General features: G+C 43.1%; 1 protein-coding gene and 1 long non-coding RNA gene across 2 annotated transcripts; both read left to right on the top strand.

Moving 5' to 3' along the window:
* Positions 1 to 551: 551 nt before the first annotated feature.
* On the top strand, positions 552 to 6,289 carry LOC111841740 (uncharacterized). The gene is made up of 6 exons (XM_072717054.1): positions 552 to 639; positions 822 to 1,169; positions 2,628 to 2,978; positions 4,294 to 4,413; positions 4,904 to 4,950; positions 5,109 to 6,289. The coding sequence occupies exons 1-6, from the start codon at positions 606 to 608 to the stop codon at positions 5,232 to 5,234; spliced, it is 1,026 nt and encodes a 341-aa protein (XP_072573155.1). The 5' UTR covers positions 552 to 605; the 3' UTR covers positions 5,235 to 6,289.
* A 12,500-nt stretch (positions 6,290 to 18,789) lies between these two features.
* LOC140593133 (uncharacterized) lies at positions 18,790 to 19,426 on the top strand. The gene is made up of 3 exons (XR_011993401.1): positions 18,790 to 18,856; positions 18,971 to 19,153; positions 19,340 to 19,426. It is a non-coding gene; the product is annotated as an uncharacterized lncRNA (long non-coding RNA).
* The last annotated feature ends 1,868 nt before the right edge of the window (positions 19,427 to 21,294 follow it).

The following is a 21,294-nucleotide window of genomic DNA, read 5'->3' as shown; positions in this document are numbered from 1 at the left end:
TCTTCCTTGAAAAAGGCTTCTAGTTCTGTAATATTCTTTGGTTGTCTTGCATGCACAGCTCTTTAAAGATCTACCCACAAATTTTCAATGATGTTTAAATCAGGGGACTGATGGCCATTCCAAAACCTTCAGCTTGTGTCTCTTGAGGTAGTCCATGGTGGATTTCGAGGTATGTTTAGGATCATTGTCCTGTTGTAGAAGCCATCCTCTTTTCAGCTTCAGCTTTTTTACAGATGGTGTGATGTTTGCTTCCAGAATTTGCTGGTAACAATTAAATTCACTGTGCTCCTCAGAACAACCTACCCTTTCACAAATGTTTTAAGCATGACTGCATGGCTAGGTGATTGACTTTATACATCACTGGCAATGGGTTTGAATGAAACACCCGATTTCAATGGTTGAGAGGTGTGTCTCTATACTGTATGTATGTAAGTGTAGGTTAGAATGCCTTTTCACTATTACTTAAATTCCCATGTGAACAGCCAATCAGATCAGCCTGATGTGTATCTTGTACCTCTCTGTTTCCTGCCCTTTCATCCCAACCACGACCATGACCTCTCACTTAGCAGCAGAGCAGTTTATTCTAAACAAGTGGAACCACAAAGATGTTCAGACTCTTTGGTCTTCTCATTTTAATTAGTAAGGTCCTAAAGTGTAAAATTCTCTTTTAAATTTTTTTTATATTTTCATAGATCCTGTATGATGTGTATAAACACATCAGTGTAATAAGTACTTCGGCATTTTATTGTCATAATACTTAATAGTAATTTTGCTTGCAATTATGATATGTCACATTTATTTGTGTATTTCTGTTTTTCCAGACACTGCACTGGCTGTGGATGTTGTTCAGCCCAGTCTCCTGATGAGGGTTCAGCTTGGAGACAGTGTGACCCTCACATGCTTCTACTCAGAAGATGCTTCATATGCTGCTTGGTTTAAGCAAGCTGTTGGTCAGAAGCCCCAACTCATGGCAAAAAGAAATGGCTACTCACCTGGTGAACTTTACAGTGAATTTAAAAGCATAAAACGTTATTCTTTGCAGGATGCAAAGGGGAGTTTTAACATCTCTATTTCCAACGCGGAGCCGTCAGATTCTGCAATTTATTATTGTATTGCCTGGTTCTATGCTGAAATCTCATTTGGAAATGGAACCTTTGTCATACTCACAGGTAAATGAAACCTGTTTTATACAAGTATTTTCATATTTGTTTTTTTTATAGTGTCAGTAAAATTGTCCCCTGTCAAACATTTTTGACAGTTGAACTGTGTTATATCTTACTGTGCAAAAGTCTTGGGCGACAAACAAAATATATTCTTAAAGTTATTTAACTGAGCAGTCAGTGTATATTGGCCCAGAAAGAAACATGTTATAACATACTGTAAGAGTAAGGGATGTGCACCATTCAGAACTGATTTGAGTTGAATTGCTGTTGAAAACAGGATGCAGAATTACAATTCATTTTTGAATTTATTCAAATAAATTCATATACATACTGTAGGTGTAGCTTTTAACTATACATTTTATTTTTTAAATACAAATTACATAAACACATTAACATTGTTATGTATCATTGTTATAAAAATGTCATCTTATTCAGAATGGAATAATGTCATGAAAGCTTCACATAATGTCACTGTTACCTGAGCCAACCATGTTTATCAGAGGATGCCAACCCTTTGGCTGCAGCTTCCTCTGCACATGCTGAGAGAGTCTTCAGTGTAGCAGGAAAAGATTTCAGGCCAGAACATTGTAAATTAAATCATGAAACCTTTGAAGATTTTATGCTGATTAAATGTAACAATATTGAAAAATTAGCGATGTGTATTGGAATAAAGCATAATTGCATTTGCCATGACGTTTTGCTTTTTGCTATGGTTGAAAGGAAAAACATACTTTTCTACACCTAAGAAAATAGAAGCAACTATGCGAAATTCCTTTTGCTGTGTATACGTTTTCATTAATATTAAAAAAAATAGACAAACTATTAATCAGCAAACAGTAACAAGTAAAGTCAAATCATGCAGGTACTACAACAGCATCCTCAAAAATACTAATACATATCAACAGATAAATATACAAAAACAATAAGTACCTTCCTGTGGAAAAGGCGCAACATAAACCAAATGTAAATTGACAGTCACGAAAATCATGAAAACATAAAGTACACTTTACACACTTCATTGACTAATTAATTAAATTAATTTAATTATTTTAATTAAATTCATCTACCTTCATACATTAATGAAAAACATTACATGATTATAATGTTTGTTATAATTTTTGTTATTAATGTATATTAAAGCTGTTAAAGTATGTTGGGATATTAAGGTATACTCTCATGCAGCTCATGAATGTTTTATGAATGCATTATAAAGGTATTATGTGTGTAGTTAATGTAAAGCATTACCGAATATATACTAATAAACATTAATACAATATAAAGAGACAAGAATTTCAACTGCTCTCCAAGAATTTGCGTATTTCTTGGATGGCTAGAAGAACACCACTTCAGTTCCCAAACCTCTCCAAAATTTGTAAGAAACACCTTTGAGGAAAAACCTTTGAGGATCTGTATTTTCCATTTTTTGTCTTGAAGGGTTGACATCATGGACATTTTGCTTTTCAGATAAAGACTCCAACAGCAGGACTGTGGTACAGCAGCCTGTGTCTGACACAGTGCAGCCAGGAGACTCTGTGGACCTGCAGTGTACTATAGAGGCTGGGAGCTGTGCAGGAGAACACAGTATTTACTGGTTCAGACATGGATCAGGAGAATCCCTTCCAGGAGTCATTTACAGCCACAGAAACAGCAGTGATGAGTGTGAGAAGAGCCCTGAGGCTGGATCTCCTACACAGAGCTGTGTCTACAGCCTCCCCAAGAGGAACCTCAGCCTCTCTGATGCTGGGACTTACTACTGCGCTGTGGCCATGTGTGGGGAGATGCTGTTTGGGAACGGCACACAGCTGGATATAGACGGTAACACCTAGTTTGGGGAGTTTATCTGCTTCTGTTGTGCTTTTATTGCTATTAAGACATGAACTTATTTATTTTGCTTTTTTAATGGAATGTAATTAATAATTTAAGTGCATATGCACTTAATTACACAAATGGCAATTTAATTATTACACCATGTAACACAGTTTTTGTGTCTGTGAAATAACTATTAGTTCCTGTTAGCTTATATATCCAAATAAAAAATAACTTTCATTTCAAAATAACTTTGATTTTGTGGTCAGGACATCAATAGTTCAGAACACGCATTAGATAACATTAACAGCCTTTACAAAATCTTCTGACTTGTGTCCATATAGTCCAATTAAACTTAAAAATTACATGTCCTTTTAGACTGACGATTGTAAACTAAGTTAGTGTCACGAACAAGACCCCAGATGTAGTCCCCCATCATATTCTCGTTGTATTGTCCTTGGTATCGACGCTCGAATTCCTTGAGATCTTGGTGGAATCTTTCTCCTTATTCTTCTGAGTATGCTCTCATGTTCTCCTTAAAATTTTGTAGATGAGCATCCAGGATGTGCACCTTTAGTGACATCCTACACCCCATAGCCTGATAGTTCCTTACTAGTGTCTCTACCAGATCCACATAATTCTCAGCCTTATGATTTCCGAGGAATTCCTGTACTACTGCGATGTAGCTGCTCCAAGCTGCCTTTTGGACCTCTGTGAGAGTGCTGGGAAATTGCTGACACTCCATGATTTTCTTTATCTGTGGTCCAACAAAGATACCAGCTTTTACTTTAGCCTGACGGCTTGGGAAAGAATTCTTCTAGGTAGCCATGTCAACGACATCTGGCGATATTTCCGACTGATGTTACAGCAATTACATTGGTGTATGTTTAGACTTTATATATACAACAGCTTGGCACCATAACTTAATGCCATTGAACGACAGAATTATTAGCAGTGACTCAAACAAGGTTTTGCTGCAGTGATGCTAAACTTATGGCCATGACTGTATACAAAATGTTGGACAGAAGTGACAAAACCAATGTTTTGACTCAATGGATGATTGTTACTAGTTGCTTTTGACCCAAACAACACGAAAAGAACATTGTCTTGCCAGGAACAAAACAATTTTTTTTTTTTGTTGCCTTGTGTTATTGAAAGCATTACATAATAATAAACGATAAAATGCAAAATATCAAAAATGTGTGTTAAAAATGGACTACTCACAAAAAAAACTACTTTAGAGTTTAACTTTAACTAATGTGACCTAACCAAAGAGGATATGTGTTTTTATATCATTATGCTGAAATCTATTTCTTTGTTTTAGGCTATAAGAACCTGCTGGATCCTCTTCACTCTGGCTTGCTGATAGTTTTATCTTGCAGCATTATTCTGAACGTTGCCCTCATTTGTATAAGATGTAAAATGACCTGTACACACTGCGCAGGTACGCTGCCCGGCTTTATGCACTCAGAAAGACAAAATTTAGTTTTAACAAAGACTGATGTCTTTATAGCAATATATAATTGTTTAATGCTAGATAACTTTTTCATATTATAATCACTCTTGCAGGTAACCCAATTTAAAAAACTCTTATTGAATCTCACCTTACTTATACAAACATTTTTGTAAGATCTTTACATTTTTGTATTATATCTTTCATATTTTGCTAAATCTATTGAAATATACATGTTGCAATACATTACATATCAATAAGTTTTATTACCAAACTTCTCTCGAATTCTCCATTTATAGCAATTTAATTATATATGATATATGACAACAAACAACATATATCCAAACATGCACACTTAAATTGACATTTTTAGTCATTTTTACTAAAGGATTGCTTGAAAATTAGGAATTTTATCTGACCACTGAATTGTGATACTGTGTGAAATTAAATAATATGTTAATGTATTATATATTTTAAACAGATGAAAAGAACAGTGATATATCAAAAGTGGAATGGTCACGCAAGCAGGTATGTAATTTATTTCAAACAATAAATTGTCAGTAAAAAAACAAAACAAACCTCAAACTAATTTCCATCCTGGGATCAGCATTTTAAGTGCAATTTCTGAAAATAAGTAATAGCAAACCGATTTGATCCATCCTATTCTGCCATCTTTGTCTCCACAGAGCCATGACGAGGACACACTGAATTACGCTGCCCTGAACCTTAAGAACCCAAAACCCAGGAGACAGAAGAAAGACGGGAATAATGACACTCTGTATTCTGACCTCCGCTACAGAGATTATGAATAAAAATGCTTCTCATTCATGTTAGTTATACAGAGTGTTCAGGGTGTAGCTTTAATAATGTTCAGAAGGAGAGCAGGGGAGCCAGTGCTTCTGAGACTGGATCACGGAATTTTACGGTGCACCAGTGCTGAGTTTGGTGTCAGTGTGTTTGGGGTGCATTTTTACTGGAAGTGCAAATGTTCAGGCCAGACTAGGATCTGAGGGAGGGGGAGAGGGGAGCCACAGAGATTATTTCTTTATGGCATGGGGGGAATAAGTGGCTTTAATGTTGTGGAAAGGCTGAGTTGCTGCAATCAGTTATTTGATGTCACACTGCTTACTTGTCTCCCTTGTATACCACGGTGAATGGTTTTGGACAAACGCACAGGGACAGATCGATATTAAACAGAGAAATTAAACTGAATGAAAATTTAAAGTATTATCAAATTACATTTAACATTTAATTATGTGTACTGTATATATTTTTGGAGGATATATATATATACACCTGTGCCATTAATAATGATGTGGAAAATTAAGAAATTTGCTGCCTGAATCTTATCTTCTTATCTGATACCTACGACCATTACAAAGGGGATCGGATTAGAAATGAAAAACAAAATGAGTGAGAGAGAAACATTTCTGACTGAAAATGTCAGTGCAAATATTTGATGGAATTCGTTCTTGTTTCTTGTATGAAAAAAATCTCCTCAGTTTATCTCCTTCACTTTTTTAGACCCTCTGGTTCCTCACAGCTCATCACGGGACAAACAGAAAATCACACACTGTGGGTAATTCAGGGACTGAAATGCAGCTAATCTCCCTTTGCTAGGACTGTGGGTGGAAACAGGAGCACACAGAGGAGCCTTACACAAACATAGGGGGAACATGAGAATTACACCCCCAAGCAGGGAGGTGTGAGATCACAGTGCTGTCCATCTAGCCGCTATGTGACCTGCTCTGGAAAAATTTCTGAAGGTTGTAAATGTGCCACTCCTGTTTTAATTAAGATTGGGTTTGTAAGGGAGGAATTTAGACTAACAGAAAACATACTTCAGTTTCATTACAGCATGCCAGCTCTATCCCTCTATTGTACCCTGGGCAGCTCACTCAGATACCAGTCTGAGCCTGTCCAAGGCTGCATAGGGCACAAGGCTGGGCTTCATATGGGGGGGGTGGGGTGCCAGTGCGTCACAAGGCGCGTATGTACACACAGTCACTGACATAAGAGTGACCTACTCAGCCACTGTGCTGCCCCCACAATAAACACAAAAAGTAGGAGCATAATTCCCCAAACTGCAGCGTGTGGCTCAGTGGGCTAAGCCTGTGTGCTTGTAATCACAAGGTCGCTTGATGATTGTTATTATTACTCATTTAACAAGACTGCTTACTCTACAGTCTGTTTCAAACATGCTGTTCAGAACCAGGGCTGGACAGTAATGAAGTACATTTACCTGAGTATTGTACTTAAGAACATTTTGTAAGTATTTCTGTTTTACTTGAGTATCATTTTTTTTTTTTAGAAATTTGTAAGTTTTACTTCACTACATTTGAAAGACAAATATTGTAGTTTTTACTCCACTACATTTTGATGAAAGTTATTCTTACTCATTACTTTGAAGCACAGCTTTGAAGATAGAGGACAAATATTCTTTTTCAAAATGTGTTCATCACAGGAGAAAAAACAATCACAGTAAACCACTCCTGCACTGTCAGTCAAGCTGCTGTTGGGCAGTAAAAGAGCTAGAGGTGTGTAACTGGGTTGGTCATTCTGTTTATTTATTTGTTTGTTTATTTATTTTATTTTCTGAGGAAGTTGCATCTACAGCGATTCCGCTGTCTGCTGTATACATGGTGAAAAATGGTACATTTGGTCCCCATAATGTAATATGAACATGATCCACACACACACATGCACACACACACACTGCTGTGTAAGAACACTACCATGCTCTTTTATGAGGGTGGGATGGGGGGGTGTTAAATAATAAAATGAAAATGACAGTTGCTGTACTTTTGTTTAGTCAGTTGTGTTTCTGTAGTCATTGTATCATACTTCACAAGCTTTTTATTCTACTGCATCTACAAGCCAGTCAGTGCATTCAGTGGGGTGTTCAGGAGTCATTAGGTTCTGAAAAATGTGTTGCATTAAAACATAATGTACTTTTCAATACTTGTTTTTAGATCCAAATACTCCAGTACTTTAACTCAAGTAAAAATTCAATTGAAAAACTTTCACTTGAAATCAGAGTATTATTTGACAAGGAGTATCTGCACTTTAACCCAAGTAATGAAGTTCAAAAGTGACATATAGGTGTAAGCTATTTTCATTTATTTGTCTGCTGAGTGCTTCTCTGCAGTGCTGCATATATTTCCACTGGTTAGACACAGCACAGGAAGACTGACCCACTGACTGCAAAAGTGAGCCCAGCACAGTGCAAAGAGTAAAAACCACACAGAGAGAACAATACCTGCTTCATGTAAGACCCTGTTTCCACTCTACCTTACCCAGATCACGCTTTGAAAAATTCAGCCTAAGATATTTTATCTAAACAAGCCACCATTATTATTCATACACCTGGACATTTGAATGGAGCACATGATTGCTATATATCACTACCCTGTACATGGTACAGAATGTACAGCTTTCACAACAGAATTTTGGAAAAGCAAAATTCTAATCAGTCCACATCTCTAACCACCACACATCCTAGGGTTCCCATTTATAATGACACATTTTTGTTTTATTCACATTCTTTTTCTTCACACTAAAAAACTCCATCCATGAATCTTCCAGCATGTATCCTGTTCAGGGTGACGGGGACGACACCACCTATATCGAGTGTGATTTAAGGTCAAGACCTTGAAGGGGAGAGTCACAGTCAAGACTGAGGCTGTTACAGCAGCAGTGGGGCACAACACAACAAACAACATCATTCTGAATGTAAAAGAAATGTATATATATAAATATAGGGTTATAATGAAAAACACAAAAAAGAAGAATATATTACATACAGAGGAATAATATACAAATATTAAAATGAGTGAATTTATACACAATCCTATTGTGCATAACATTATTGCTCATGTGCCAGATATTAGCCTCCCAAAGGAAGCTACCACACAGGGAATAATGCACTGGGTCAATGCAAAGTAATACTGCACTTCAGTAAATAAGGAGGAACGATATTGCAGATCAGCAGCAGATAGAAACTGTATCAGACGAAAATGAACAAGGGAAAAGTTCAATGAGCAGAGTGCTGTGGGGCCCAATGACCTGCGGTGCCGTTCCGTCACACACGCTGGGTGTCTGAGTCTGTTACTGAAGGAGCTGCCCCGGGCCTCCATAGTCTGCTGGGGGGGGTGGTGAGAGGTGTCACATAAAATCACTGACAGCCTTGTTATCGTCCTGCTCTCGCCCATCTACTCTACAGTGCCAAGGCCCCCCCCCCCCCCTCCCCAGCCGAGCCGGCCTTCTTCACCAGTTTGCTTTGTTTCCTTGACTCCCTCTCTGTAATCCCTCCTCCTAAACAAACCGCTGCGTATAATATCACTGATGACACTACGGTCATAAAATGTCCATAGCAATGTCCTGCACACACCAAAGCACTTTAGTCTTCTCACCAAATGGAGATGGCCCTGGCCCTGGCAGATTACTGCCTTCATTACTGTTAAGGAGAACAACCAGGTCTTTGTAGGAACCAACCATCTCAATGACCAGGCCCTGGATATTTACTGGCTTAGTCTGTGATTTTCTCCTGTGGAAATCTATCAGCATCTCCTTCATCTAACTGGTATTTAGGTGGAGGAGTTTTAGCTAACAGCAACTGACAAAACACAGAAGTTTGTAGTAACTAATGCAAACACAACTTTGTGACATTTATGAAAACACTGCATGGATTAAGTGGTTCTTCAGCTCAAGGTACAGTACGAAATGTAGGTACTTTTATTATTACAGTATTATTATTATCATTATTAATATGTATTGTTTCATTATTTTTCTGATTTACCTGCAAATTTAAAGACAGAATTAGGGAATGAATCTGCCTGTACTGGTTCTCTGTTGAATAGTCTTAACCCGCAAAACATCCGGGCATTAGTTCATTCTATAAGTATATATAACTGTATATATACAGTATTAACTCGTATTCCCATTGCAGGGCCAAACAACACAGCCTTCTTAGACACCCTCTGCAGGGATCTCCTCCCTGATGATGAGAGGGGTCTAAGCATGTGGACATTTGGGATAATGTGAGTTCAGAACTAGATGGTCAGCTGTACGACTTCCAGACTGTAGTCTGACTCATTGCCTTTAGTTATGATGGCAAACACAGTAGTGTCACCTGCAAAATTCAGGATCTTCACAGACTGATCTCTGGAGCAGCAGTGATTTGTGTAGAGACTGAAGAGAAGGGGGAGAGCACACAGCCTGGAGGAGCTCAGTGCTGAGGGTCAGCGTGTCTGATGTGTGCTGTAAGCATACAGATTTCTTGCATTTGTGGAACATTTTCTTTGTGCTGCTGTTTAAATGTGTTGTTGATGCTGCAGTCAGTAATTTTCCACTAGCAGTCTCACCTCTGCATTTTACAGGAAGACTGACCGACTGAGAGCAGGGTGTTTGTGTCACACGTCTCAGTGAGCGAAAACCACACAACCATCAGGTCCTCAGCTCAGTCCCTCTGCTTCACTAGAAAAACCACAAAGGGTATTTTTTCATTTAAGAGGGGGTGAGCAAGTGATATGTTATTGACAGCATGAATTCATCTACTAACATTTCAAATTCAAAGCTAAAAAGCAGCATGTCCAGGATGTCAGTAATAACACTTAGTCAATATCAACAGTTTGGGTGCAATACTGTTACATAGAATGTTGCATAATTCAGTTAGTATCTGCAAGATATTGGTGATTAACATTATAAGGTCATGTTGCTGAATCTTATTGTTAATTTTAAATGGATCTTTGTATTTCTATACAGACAAGACTGTGCTTACTTAATCTTTCAGCTAAAATCACACAGCCAGGCAAATCTGAGCATCTTAATTGCATGGGCGTAAATTTCATTTAACAGTAGGGGGGGACAATAAATATAAAATTTCTCATGAGCAATTTTTGAAGGGGACACAAATAATACAGTCAAATTGTACTTATAAAGATATGTCCCCACAATGGAAAAACTTTGCTTCTATCATTATTATTGTAGCATGGAGACTGCGTCATTATGGTTATTTTAAAAGTTTTTCTCAGGTTCAATGACAAAGCAGATTTTTCTTCAAAACTATTTATTGCATTGTTTGTTATGTTGTTTACAGTCAAGCCATCAACATACAATAAAATTTAAACGACTGTTTAAATGCATAATAGAAATTGATTATACAAAAAAATACAGTGGGGTCAGTTCGGACGTAGCACATGGCTCATTTAGTAAATGCACAGCTAAACAATATGCTAATTGTGGCCGTTAATGTTAAGTTAACATTATGCCAAGTCGTCACAAATAAAACAATGCATGGGAAACGGCTTTGGCGTGTTAGTTGCAGTGCACTATGCAACAACCTATTGTAAACAAGCTAACGTTAACTAGATAAGTAATATTTTAATCGCTAATATAGCAGATTCATGGAAAATTACATCGGTAATAAGCATTTTGCCGCAACTAATTTATGAATGAGTCTGCATCAACTACATTAAAGAGAATCTCTTTATTTAAAGTGAATAAAATACCCTACTTACTGCAGTTCAACATTAATTGAGCCGCAGCCACACACCTGATTTGTGTGTGTAGAGTAGGTGAGATGAACTGGGAAAGCAGGCATTTGGCCAAACCACTGTAAGGAAGGGGAGGGGGAACTCAACTGTTTCTAAATGCATTTTTTGCGTTTGTTTTTTTTTTCTACTTACAGAATTATCTTAGGTATACATACATATATTTTTCACAATAGATGTTTAGTCTGTTGCTTAGTGGTGAGATGTTTCCAAGAGGTGAACCACAAAGAGCACAGACATTTTCAAGGTTATTTCTCATTGGTCAATGTGAAAGGCAGCGTCATTACCATAACACCAGGCTCAGCAGTGATTGCACCTGCGCTGCACTGTAGATCACAAGCCAGGCTGCAGACCTTCAGCCCTGAAAGCTAAAACAGGACTCGTATATGTGTCATGTGTTGTTTAATAAAAATTTACAGGACAGAACAGATTCAGTTTCCTTTGCACTTACACTTACACTACTTACGCTACACTTATACTACAACACTTACACTACCATTCCAGAGTCTGGACACACCTAATTTTATGCATAGAAAGTAAACTAGACATCCATAGACCCAAGGAGGGAGGCATATTGGGTCTGTAATGTCTTAGGCCTTTAGCAAGAAGAGATTGAAAACAAGGCCCTGGGCAGCAGAAATGTGGGGGGGGGGGGATTGCGTTTGTTATACGTTTGAACTTGGTTGTTGGTGTTTTGTAACCAATCATGACTTAGAAGTCCTTATAGGGAACTGGGTGTTATGGTTTATCAACTGGTTGCTCTTTGTACTCGGGGTGCCTGGTGCCAGAGTGTGACTGGAGCGCTGTGCTGGATTGCTTGAATAAAGGTGAAAACTTTGCTCACCAACTGAGAGGTCCGGAGTTTTATTCCAAGTAGCTTAACTAGAGTTATTAGAGAGGTTGATTTATGATATTTCTTACACACTATTAATGCATCTGTCTTTATTTTCACTATGTCATTCACCTTATTCCAAAAGCCCCCAAAGCAATAGAGTAATGCATATCAAATATTGCAACTACCATGAAGTCTTCTGTCACGCCCAGCTCCGTCCGATCCTAATGTGTGCCACGACCACCTTGTTACCTCCTGTTTCTGTCTGATTGTTCTCGCCTGTTGCTCGTTACCCTTAGCTTGTCTTGTGAATTTAGTCCTCGTCTGAGTCAGTCTTCCCCAGACTTGTCATTGACGTGTGTAGTGTTGTGTTGCCCTGCCAGTGATCATCCGCCCTGTCTACCCTATTAAACCCCGTTTGCCCGTCTGACCGGCTCCAATTGCCTTTCTGCCCGTCCGCCAACCATGCTACATGACAGAAAGCACAAAGCAGCAGACCGAGCACCACCGGCTTAGTCTGCTGCAGGACTTTGTTTACTGGTGATCCCAGCCCGAGGTCCAGGAGGACCCCGTGGCCCTGCAGCTAGCCCAGTAGGGCGCGGACCTCCTGGCACAGGAACGGACGCCCGGATGACAATACCCGCTCCAGAGGGCACGTAAATGCCTCAGCCACCTACAGCTCCGGCTCACGGAAGGACAGGCGGAACACGTTGCTTGGAGCCTGGGTGACGTGCCCGAAGCGGCACATCGACCCTCTTCCTGGGCGCCTGCTCACTGATCCCTGCCTGGGAGTCAGCCAGTAAGTTAGGGAGCTCCCCACTTACCTGGGGAGACACCGGCGCTACCCGCCTGCTCTGTCTCAACGGTGAGATGCCGGCTCCATTGGAGGCATATCCTTACCAGCCGGAGCACATCGCCGGTAAGCTGATCAGCCCGGTGAGAGACGATATTCCCCGGGTCTCTAGAGCCCTTAAAGGGGCAGTCCTGGACCTGCTTGCTCCGGACCTGCCAGCAGCACCACCTGCTGCTGCCGCCGCACTGCCCGTGGAACCGCCTGCAGCCGCCTCTCTGCCTGCGGCAACCCCTGCTGGCCGCACGACCGAGGCGCCCCCTGCTGGCCGCACGTCCTCTCTGCCCGCGGCCCTGCCTGAGGCCGCCTCTCCTGTCCTGCCCGTCCAGCCCTGCCTGAGGCCGCCTCTCCTGTCCTGCTCGTCCAGTCCGGCTCTCCTGTCCTGCTCGGCTCTCCTGTCCTGCCTGCCCAGCCCGCGGCTCCGGCTGCACCGCCTGCCGCCACGCCCCATGCTTTGCCCGAGCCTCCACCCTCGGGTGCCTCCCTGACGACTTCCTCGCCCTTGCCCCGGCGAGGCCGACACCCCCAGGACCTCGCCTTTCAGTATCCCGTAAGGGACGGGGACACAGGCGTCGGGCCTGGGTCCCGCCCGCCCTGCCCCCTGGCTCTCCCGTTTGGCCCCTGGCTGTGGCTCGGTGGCTGCCTGCGGGTCCTCCAGCTCTGGGTCGGCGGTCTCCTCCGGGTCCCCCCCTGGTTCCTTGGTCCCACCTCCGGCTCCGTGTCGGCCGCCTCCGGGCCCCCCGGCTCCGGCTTCACCTGCCGCGGCTTCCCCCTCCTGCCTGCCTGCACCGGTGTTCCCTCCTGCTCCCTCCGTGTCCCCTCCGTCACTCCCTCGACCCGTTCCCTTGGCCCCTGTGTGGTCCCCTCCTGCTCCCTCCTCCCTCTCGCCTGCGGCCCCTCCGGCTGCTGCCCGTCGCCTGTCTGGGTTCCTTCGGGCTCCCCTTGTTCCTCCTCCCTTTGCCTTTGTCCCGCCTGTTTCTGCTCCTTGTCCCTCTGTTCCTCCTCCGTTCACTCCTGGCCCCTTCGTGTCGCCTGTGGGTGTTCCCTCCGTGTCGCCCTTTTCCGTTTGCCTGTCTGCGTTCCCCGTCCTTTGTCAGGTCTTGTCTTTCGTCTGGTCCCTGTTCCGTGTTTCTGTTTTGTTCCCGGTTTCCCATTGATGTCTTGCTTTTGTTTTTCAGCTCCTGCCCCTCATCTCGTCCGTCGCCTCCTCTCAGGCGCGCCCGGTGTGCGCGCCTTTGGGGGGGGGGTTCTGTCACGCCCAGCTCCGTCCGATCCTAATGTGTGCCACGCCCACCTCGTTACCTCCTGTTTCTGCCTGATTGTTCTCGCCTGTTGCTCGTTACCCTTAGCTTGTCTTGTGTATTTAGTCCCCGTCTGAGTCAGTCTTCCTCAGACTTGTCATTGATGTGTGTAGTGTTGTGTTGCCCTGCCAGTGATCGTCCACCCTGTCTACCCTATTAAACGCCGTCTGACCTGCTCAGATTGCCTTTCTGCCCATCCGCCGACCACGCTACATGACAGTCTTCAACATCTAAAAATGTTAGCAAATTTTAGACTGCCTCCATTTTATTAATTGACCTGAAGATGGCTCATCAACCGTCTTTTACAATATGTAAAATTAGGCAAGGTGATTTTGTCAGGAGCCCAGAATTTCTAGCTATGCTGCTGTGTTACTGTGTTTTTTTTGTTCCAGCCATCCATCAACTCTGGAGTTGCTATATCGCCACCTGGTGGTGAAGACATTATACAAACTATGTATAAGTGTAACCAATGGTTTGAAATTTGAGTGCAAAGTTAGCAGGTTTAATTAATTGTACCCACAGATGCCAGTCATGAAATCTATTCAAGGGTCCCTTTAAAGTGCTGGGTCCCCTGAATCTGCCAGGGTACCCATGCCCTACTACCAACTTGAGTCCAGAATTTGTGGAAAGTCCATCACTACTTTAGAAGAAGCATTCCAGGTGACTACATCTGGAAGCTGGTTGAAAGAATGCCAAGAGTCTGCAATGCTGTCATCCAAGCATAAAGGGACTTTTTTTTTGCCCGCCCCCATCCCCCAACAAATATATTGGGACTATTTTGGTGAATACATCGAACCTCTGGTCTGGCATTTCCCGCTTCTATCTCACACCCTCTAATTGCATCTCCTCTCCCTGCTTTGCCTCATTTTCCCACAGTTGAAACACAGTCCAATTTATCTCAGTTTTAGTTCTACCACACTTAGTCCCTGAGCAACCAGTCTGATCCCGTTCCTCTAATTTCTGACGCAGCTGGCTTATCTAATTGGGACTGAAACTGCCATTTCTAGAAAAATAAATTTTTCGCGGGGCCGCCTTTAGCTTTGATTATGGTGCACATTTGTCATGACATTGTTTCCACAAGCTTATGCAACATCTCATCCTTTATTTTCATCCAGATTTGCATTCATTTCTCACCAAGATCCTGTATTGACAAGTGAGTTGAACCACTCCATAAAGCCTCCTTCATCACATCCCAGAGACCCGGGGGAAGCACATCTACAAACGTCAATGACAAAAGGCAAGACGCTAACAGGGAACCGGAAACAGAATGGAAACACTGAACAGGAACAGGGACCAGAAGAAACACAAGACCTGACAAAGAACAGGAAACACCGACAGGCAGACAGAGAAGGGAGACACAGAGGAAACACCCACAGGCGACACGAAGGGGCCAGGAGTAAACGGAGGAGGAACAGAAGGAGGAGGAGCAGACAGGGGAGACCAGACAGGAATGGACGGGGGACAAAAGGGAGCCCAGACGGGCGGCGGCTGGAGGGGCTGCAGGCGACAGGAAGGAGGGAGCAGGAGGGAATCACGAAGGGAACAAGGAGACAGGGCGAGGGACAGACGAAGGAGACAAGAAGGGAGTCGGAGGGGCCAACGGCAAAGGGAAGAAGGGGGAAGCTGCAGCCAGCGAAGGCGCCTCCACAGGGGGCGGAGGCGCCATCCGCCAACACGCCGGCGCAGGGGGACCCCCAGGCGACCAACGCGGAGTCGGGACCGAGGCCGCAGAGGGGGACCCGCAGGCGACCGCCGGCCCAGAGCAGGAGGAACCGCAGGCGTGCCCCGAGCCCCAGCCAAAGCGAGCGAGGGCGAGCCAGGGGGCAGGGCGGGCGGGACCCCGGCCTGACGTCTATGTCACCTCCCCTTGAGGGACACAGATAGGTGGGGTCCTACTTGAGGTCACCCTCGTCGAGGCGAGGAAGGAGAAGTCATCAGGAAGGTCCCTGAGGGGTCCCATTCGAGCTATGGAGGTGGGAGCGGCAGTCAGGCTGTCCAGGACCTCCTAAGGGACTAGGACCTGAGCTGGGGGGACTGGAGTCAGGGCCTCCAATGAGGCAACAGGTGGTGCAGCTGGCGCCGCGGGTGGTGCCACCGGAGAGATGGGGAGAACGGGTGAACCGGGCAGGACGGGCTGGACGGGCAGAGCGGCCAGCAGCAGGGGGCGCCTTGGCGGGCACCTCGGGCGTGCGGCCAGCAGGGGGTGCCTAGGCGGGCACCTCGGGCGTGCGGGCAGCAGGGGGTGCCTCAGCGGGCACCTCCGTCACGTGGCCAACAGGGGGCGCCTCGGGCGTGCGGCCAGCAGGGGGCACCTCGGCGGGCACCTCGGGTGTGCGGCCAGCAGGGGGCACCTCGGCGGGCACCTCGGGTGTGCGGCCAGCAGGGGGTGCCTCGGCGGGCACCTCCGTCACGTGGCCAGCAGGGGGCGCCGCAGCCGGCGGTGCCGCGGGCAGAGAGGCGGCAGCAGCAGCAGGTGGTGCCGCGGGCAGGACCGGAGCTGCCCCTTTAACACTAGAATCCCTAAAGCCTACGAAAAATCTCGGACGCACCTCTGGTGGAGCCCCCCCCTCACTCCCCACACAAACTGCCCGTCCCCTCATCAGCACCAATCAACACCTATTGTTTTGCAAATGAAAGCGAGTTTCACGGTTTCAACCTCGGATCTGCTCAGAAATGTCTTTCTAACAGTGTGGTCTGAGGAATCGTAAAATAAATGTATAGTATAATCGTAATTTGAAGTACAATTTAATCCCCATTTCTCTTGATTCAGCAATTGCGATTTCAGTTTCCCGAAAGTATTTGAAAGAATAAATAAATGCATATGCTTACTTGTCTGTGTTACGCTGCCGACCCAGGAAAGAGGCAGACCCCGAAATGCAGGAGCCGGGTTTATTCACATAAACAAAGCCAATCACATGCAGTGCCAAAGGGGAAATCCGTAGGAATAGTCGGGTCGGGCGCTGAAGGGTCGAAGCCGGGTAAATCAGTCCTACAAAGAGGGACGGGACGATGAGACGAAGGGATGGATCAGGCAGGACGAGTGGATCAGGCAGGACGAGTGGATCAGGCAGGCAGGAGAAACAAGGCAAGCAGGAACGGGGACGAAGGCAGAGCGAGCGGGACCAGGCAGGGATGCAGGGCAGGCGGGACAGCAGGGCACAGTGAAACAGGCAGGGAAAGGAGAGGAAACACAAGACAGGTAAACGATCAGTAATGCTCCGGTACATAGCAACAATACTTCGCACCGGCTGTCAGTGCTGCTAAGCCTTAAGTATAGGACCGGCAAATGAGGATGATTGCTAAGTGCTGCGCTGCCCCACCCTTGTGGGCGTGACAGTACCCCCCCCTGACGGCCGCCTCCAGGAGGGCGAGGAAGGCGCCGCGGCCGCCCACGGGGTCGCGGTGCTGGCCTCGATGGGTGCAAACGATGGAAGTCATCCAATAGACTGGTGTCCAGAATGTCGGTCCGTGGAACCCATGACCGCTCTTCGGGGCCAAAGCCCTCCCAGTCCACCAGATATTGCAAACCCCCAGCCCGACGTCGGGAATTCAGAAGAGCCCGAACCTGATACACGGTGGAGCCATCCTGCACACTCGGGGGCGGCGGAACTGCCACTGGTGCCTGCGAGTGGGCTGGACTGTAACGGACCGGCTTGAGGAGAGAGCCCAGGGAGAAGCGAACGTTCACGAACAAAATATAAACGTTCTTTTACTGTGTATTTACTGTTTTGACTGTTTACAAACAACCATGTAACGTGTGAGCCGTGTGAATAACGTTCGTTTCTGTAAACTCAGGTTTCCGGTTTTACAACCGTTTCCAAACAAACAACAAACGTAACACGAACAGTGAAGATTTTGCCTGAAACCTTGCCCGTCAATCGGTCTTTGTCAGTCGTGTGCCTACACTGTCTGACACGCCCCCATCGTCATTTTGAGTGTATTGCGGATGTAAACACATTTCCTTAACAAACTTAATATTTCATAATCAGTGTTTTTTTTTCTCCACAAAAATGTAATGTTATGTGTAATCAGTAATAAGCAATTTTCATTACCAAAACACACTAGTAATTTAGGTGTTTAAGAAAGGAAAAGAGGTAAGAACACCACAAAAATGTCATTGGACATATTTTATTTTAAATATGACCAATAAAGTTAAGTGGCAAGCAGAATACAGGCTCGGTATACAATGAGTTTATACAGCTCCTTCTAGACATCATGAGAAACATTAGAAACTGTACTTGCAAATGTTTCTAAACTTAAACTACAGCTAGGCATTGGTTTGGCACAGCACACAGTGACAGCCTTATCCAGCATTGTGGCTTATAATCCATGCATGCGAATATACACATACATGCACTGATAAACGTGTCATTACAGTTTTGCAGTTTACTTTTGTCTTTAAAAAGCATTCACTCTGTATCGCTAGTTTAACACAAATAGATTAACCCATTTCTGCTACCCTCCGTAGTGAGGATAGCCTGCTAGCGTAGGTTAACCAATGTGAAAATACCAACTCTATAAGACAAAATTATGCATATTCAGCCATCCGACGCCTCTTCGTTACCTCCTCTATCTGCTGTCCATATCCTTTTTCCCAAGTGGGAAATCGAAAAAATCTCATGTTGTGGTCCACCTTTCTGCCATTTCTACCATGTGATTCAGTATGACAGCCTTTCACACGGCACGAGTGTCCCATTTTACCAAAGATAATGCCGCACGCAAATACTGGCACCCACAATGGCGATTCGACCCATAATACACTGCGGCTATAGCGAGTGTGACGTCAACTTTCAAAGACCCATTGGACATTTGTACAAGGACAACGCTATCGCGCATGCTTAGTTTAAACCGCTATTTTCAAGACGATCGTTAATTTGAAGTATATATCAACTGTTATCAGGTAGGAAGTATTGCATGACAGTTTTATTAATTGAACTGTTGTTGTTGATTGAGTGTATGTAACATTTTCAGGTTAGGATTTGACATTTTACTTGTTTAATTTGAAATTTTTCAGATTTGAAGCCTGGTCTGCAATAATGTATGCTTGAAAAACAACCTTAAAAAAGTGTGACTCCAGCGTGTGATTCTCTGCCTGCAACCACTGCTAGTCCACAAAAGTCCTTTAACTCCAGCAATCTCAAGATTGTAATTGACCGCCAAACACCACTTGCACCTCAACCCTCCAGCAAACCCACAGGTATAATGCTATTGCATTTGTTAATTATGTAAAGGAAATTCCTAATATAAAGCAATTACCTTTTTTGCTGAATTTTTAAATTGGGTTTCTGTGTGTGTTTTCAATATCATGTTTAACATTTATTTTTGAAGAATAATCAGTACACATATTTTCATGACTAGTTCTCTATTTATTTGTTTATTTCAGTGTTGGAAAAACGTTCACAAGAGGGAGATGGCTTCTCACAGATGAGTTTATGTCACCGCCTTGCTGATGCCTTTGTAGAGGACATCCCAGACAGGGCCTTGTGAGATGTCTTGTGATTCCAGTGCAGAACATGATGGTTATAGTCAGCATACCCTCTCCATGATCTTTAAAAAACTGGAGCAACTTTTGGTGTGTATATTTATGTTGCATGCAAAATATGTTATCATGCCAAATATTAATAGACATGGGTTTTAGAAATGGAACTTTTAAAATTTATGTGTAATGATGATTTATCTGACACCAAACACATGTACAGTAGATACACAAAAGAAGTATTTTGCAAATACAGGTTTTGCATAGAAGACTCAATTTATATACACACACATTTGGCTTGAAGAAAAACAAAATTACTGTTTAAGTCAAATTAATAATTAAACGTGACGTGTGCTTTAAAAATGTCTACAGTTTTTAGAGAAATAACAGTTTAATATTTTAATGTTTCAGGAAAAACAAAATGTGATGACGGTCACATTAAATACATACTCGCAAAGCTTTCAAATTATAGATAGAAAACTGAATGTGCTGTTCAACTGAAGACTGCACCTTCCACCATTATACCCACATCTGGAGTCACTCCAGCAAGAGAGCCTGAACAAGACGATAATGTGAGGACAATCATCAAAAGAATGAGCACTTCTATTCCACAAATATGAGCAAAAACAAACTACTTTTGGATGTGAAGGGTTTCCCTGTTACATCAGTTGAAGACATGAGTGACATTATTGTATTGTATATGCTTTAGTCTTTCTTGTTTCCACATATTGATTTTATTCCATTACTTTTGTCTTGCTAATGTTGGTTATACTACATCTATTTTACAGTTGAAACAGGTCAATGCCAAGTTGGATGGGGACAGCAACGTCTCAAAGAGGCAGCGGAATGCTTTGATAGACCTGGTGTCACAAAGAGAAACTGAAAAGATACTTTTCTTCAGCAACATCCTGAACTCTTTCCACAAGCTGACAACACTCCTTCCTCATATGAATTGGGATCAGAAAATGAACTGTCCTCAAAGGAAAGTATCTCTGCAGATGATTAATGAACTTTCATACCTTGTGATCCTTGTTACAAGTTTTCCTGTTTAATGTCATACATTTTATTCAAAATGTCCATTGGTTTGATGTGAAATTTCTAAAATGTCTTGTGTGTAAAAGTAATGTGTAAATAAATCGTCATGGTGTGTAAAAGGTTCACAGAGTTTGTTACTTCTCAGCTTTATTTATATGCAAAATTGTTTACAATTTTGTTTGTTGTGCTAAATTAATAAAATATAATAATTATTGGCTATAAGTATTATGGTCAAATAATCATTTATCTACTTCAACTTTGGATAAAAAGCGACAGCTACATAACGTGACTTACATAATTACAGGGACAATACCCTATAGCAACTTAGGGTTGAGTGCATTGGTTAGGAGCATATAGTAGTAGATTTGAATGCTGGTCTGATTCCCAGCGCAGTCCCTTTCCCATTAAGCTACTACCACCCTATTTAATAATGTACCTTAATGTTTCTGGATGCAAAAGCTACTGAAAGTAAACTTGCAAAAATAACTGTTTATATAACGTTCATTTTTTGCTTGTGTGCTTCAGGATCGTTTGCAAACGTTTTTGTAACGTTTATATACAAACATTGTTTGTCCTCATTTAATGTTCATACACTGTTTGTTCACTGTTTGGATACTGTTTGCAAACAGTAATATACAAGCGTTACACAAACATTCAAAGAACGTTTTATTTCTCTGTGGGAGGAATGAAATGTAGGGCATATGCGGTACACTGTGGGGAGTGCCAGTCGGAAGGAATCTGGACCCACCTTTCGCATGATTCGAAAAGGTCCGATGAATCGTGCCGACAACTTATGGCAGGAAGGCAGTTTCAGGTTGCGGGTGGAC

Source organism: Paramormyrops kingsleyae, chromosome 10 (assembly GCF_048594095.1).
Source record: "Paramormyrops kingsleyae isolate MSU_618 chromosome 10, PKINGS_0.4, whole genome shotgun sequence".
NCBI lineage: Eukaryota > Metazoa > Chordata > Actinopteri > Osteoglossiformes > Mormyridae > Paramormyrops > Paramormyrops kingsleyae.
Note: the sequence above shows the minus strand (reverse complement) of the source record. Positions and strands in the feature narration are given on the sequence as shown.

Bases quoted from the DNA above. Each gene is read 5' to 3' on its own strand.
- LOC111841740 (XM_072717054.1), top strand. From the start codon at position 606: ATGTTCAGACTCTTTGGTCTTCTCATTTTAATTA. The intron at 640-821 runs GTAAGGTCCTAA...CTGTTTTTCCAG, and splicing joins TGGTCTTCTCATTTTAATTA to ACACTGCACTGGCTGTGGAT. The intron at 2,979-4,293 runs GTAACACCTAGT...TCTTTGTTTTAG, and splicing joins CACACAGCTGGATATAGACG to GCTATAAGAACCTGCTGGAT.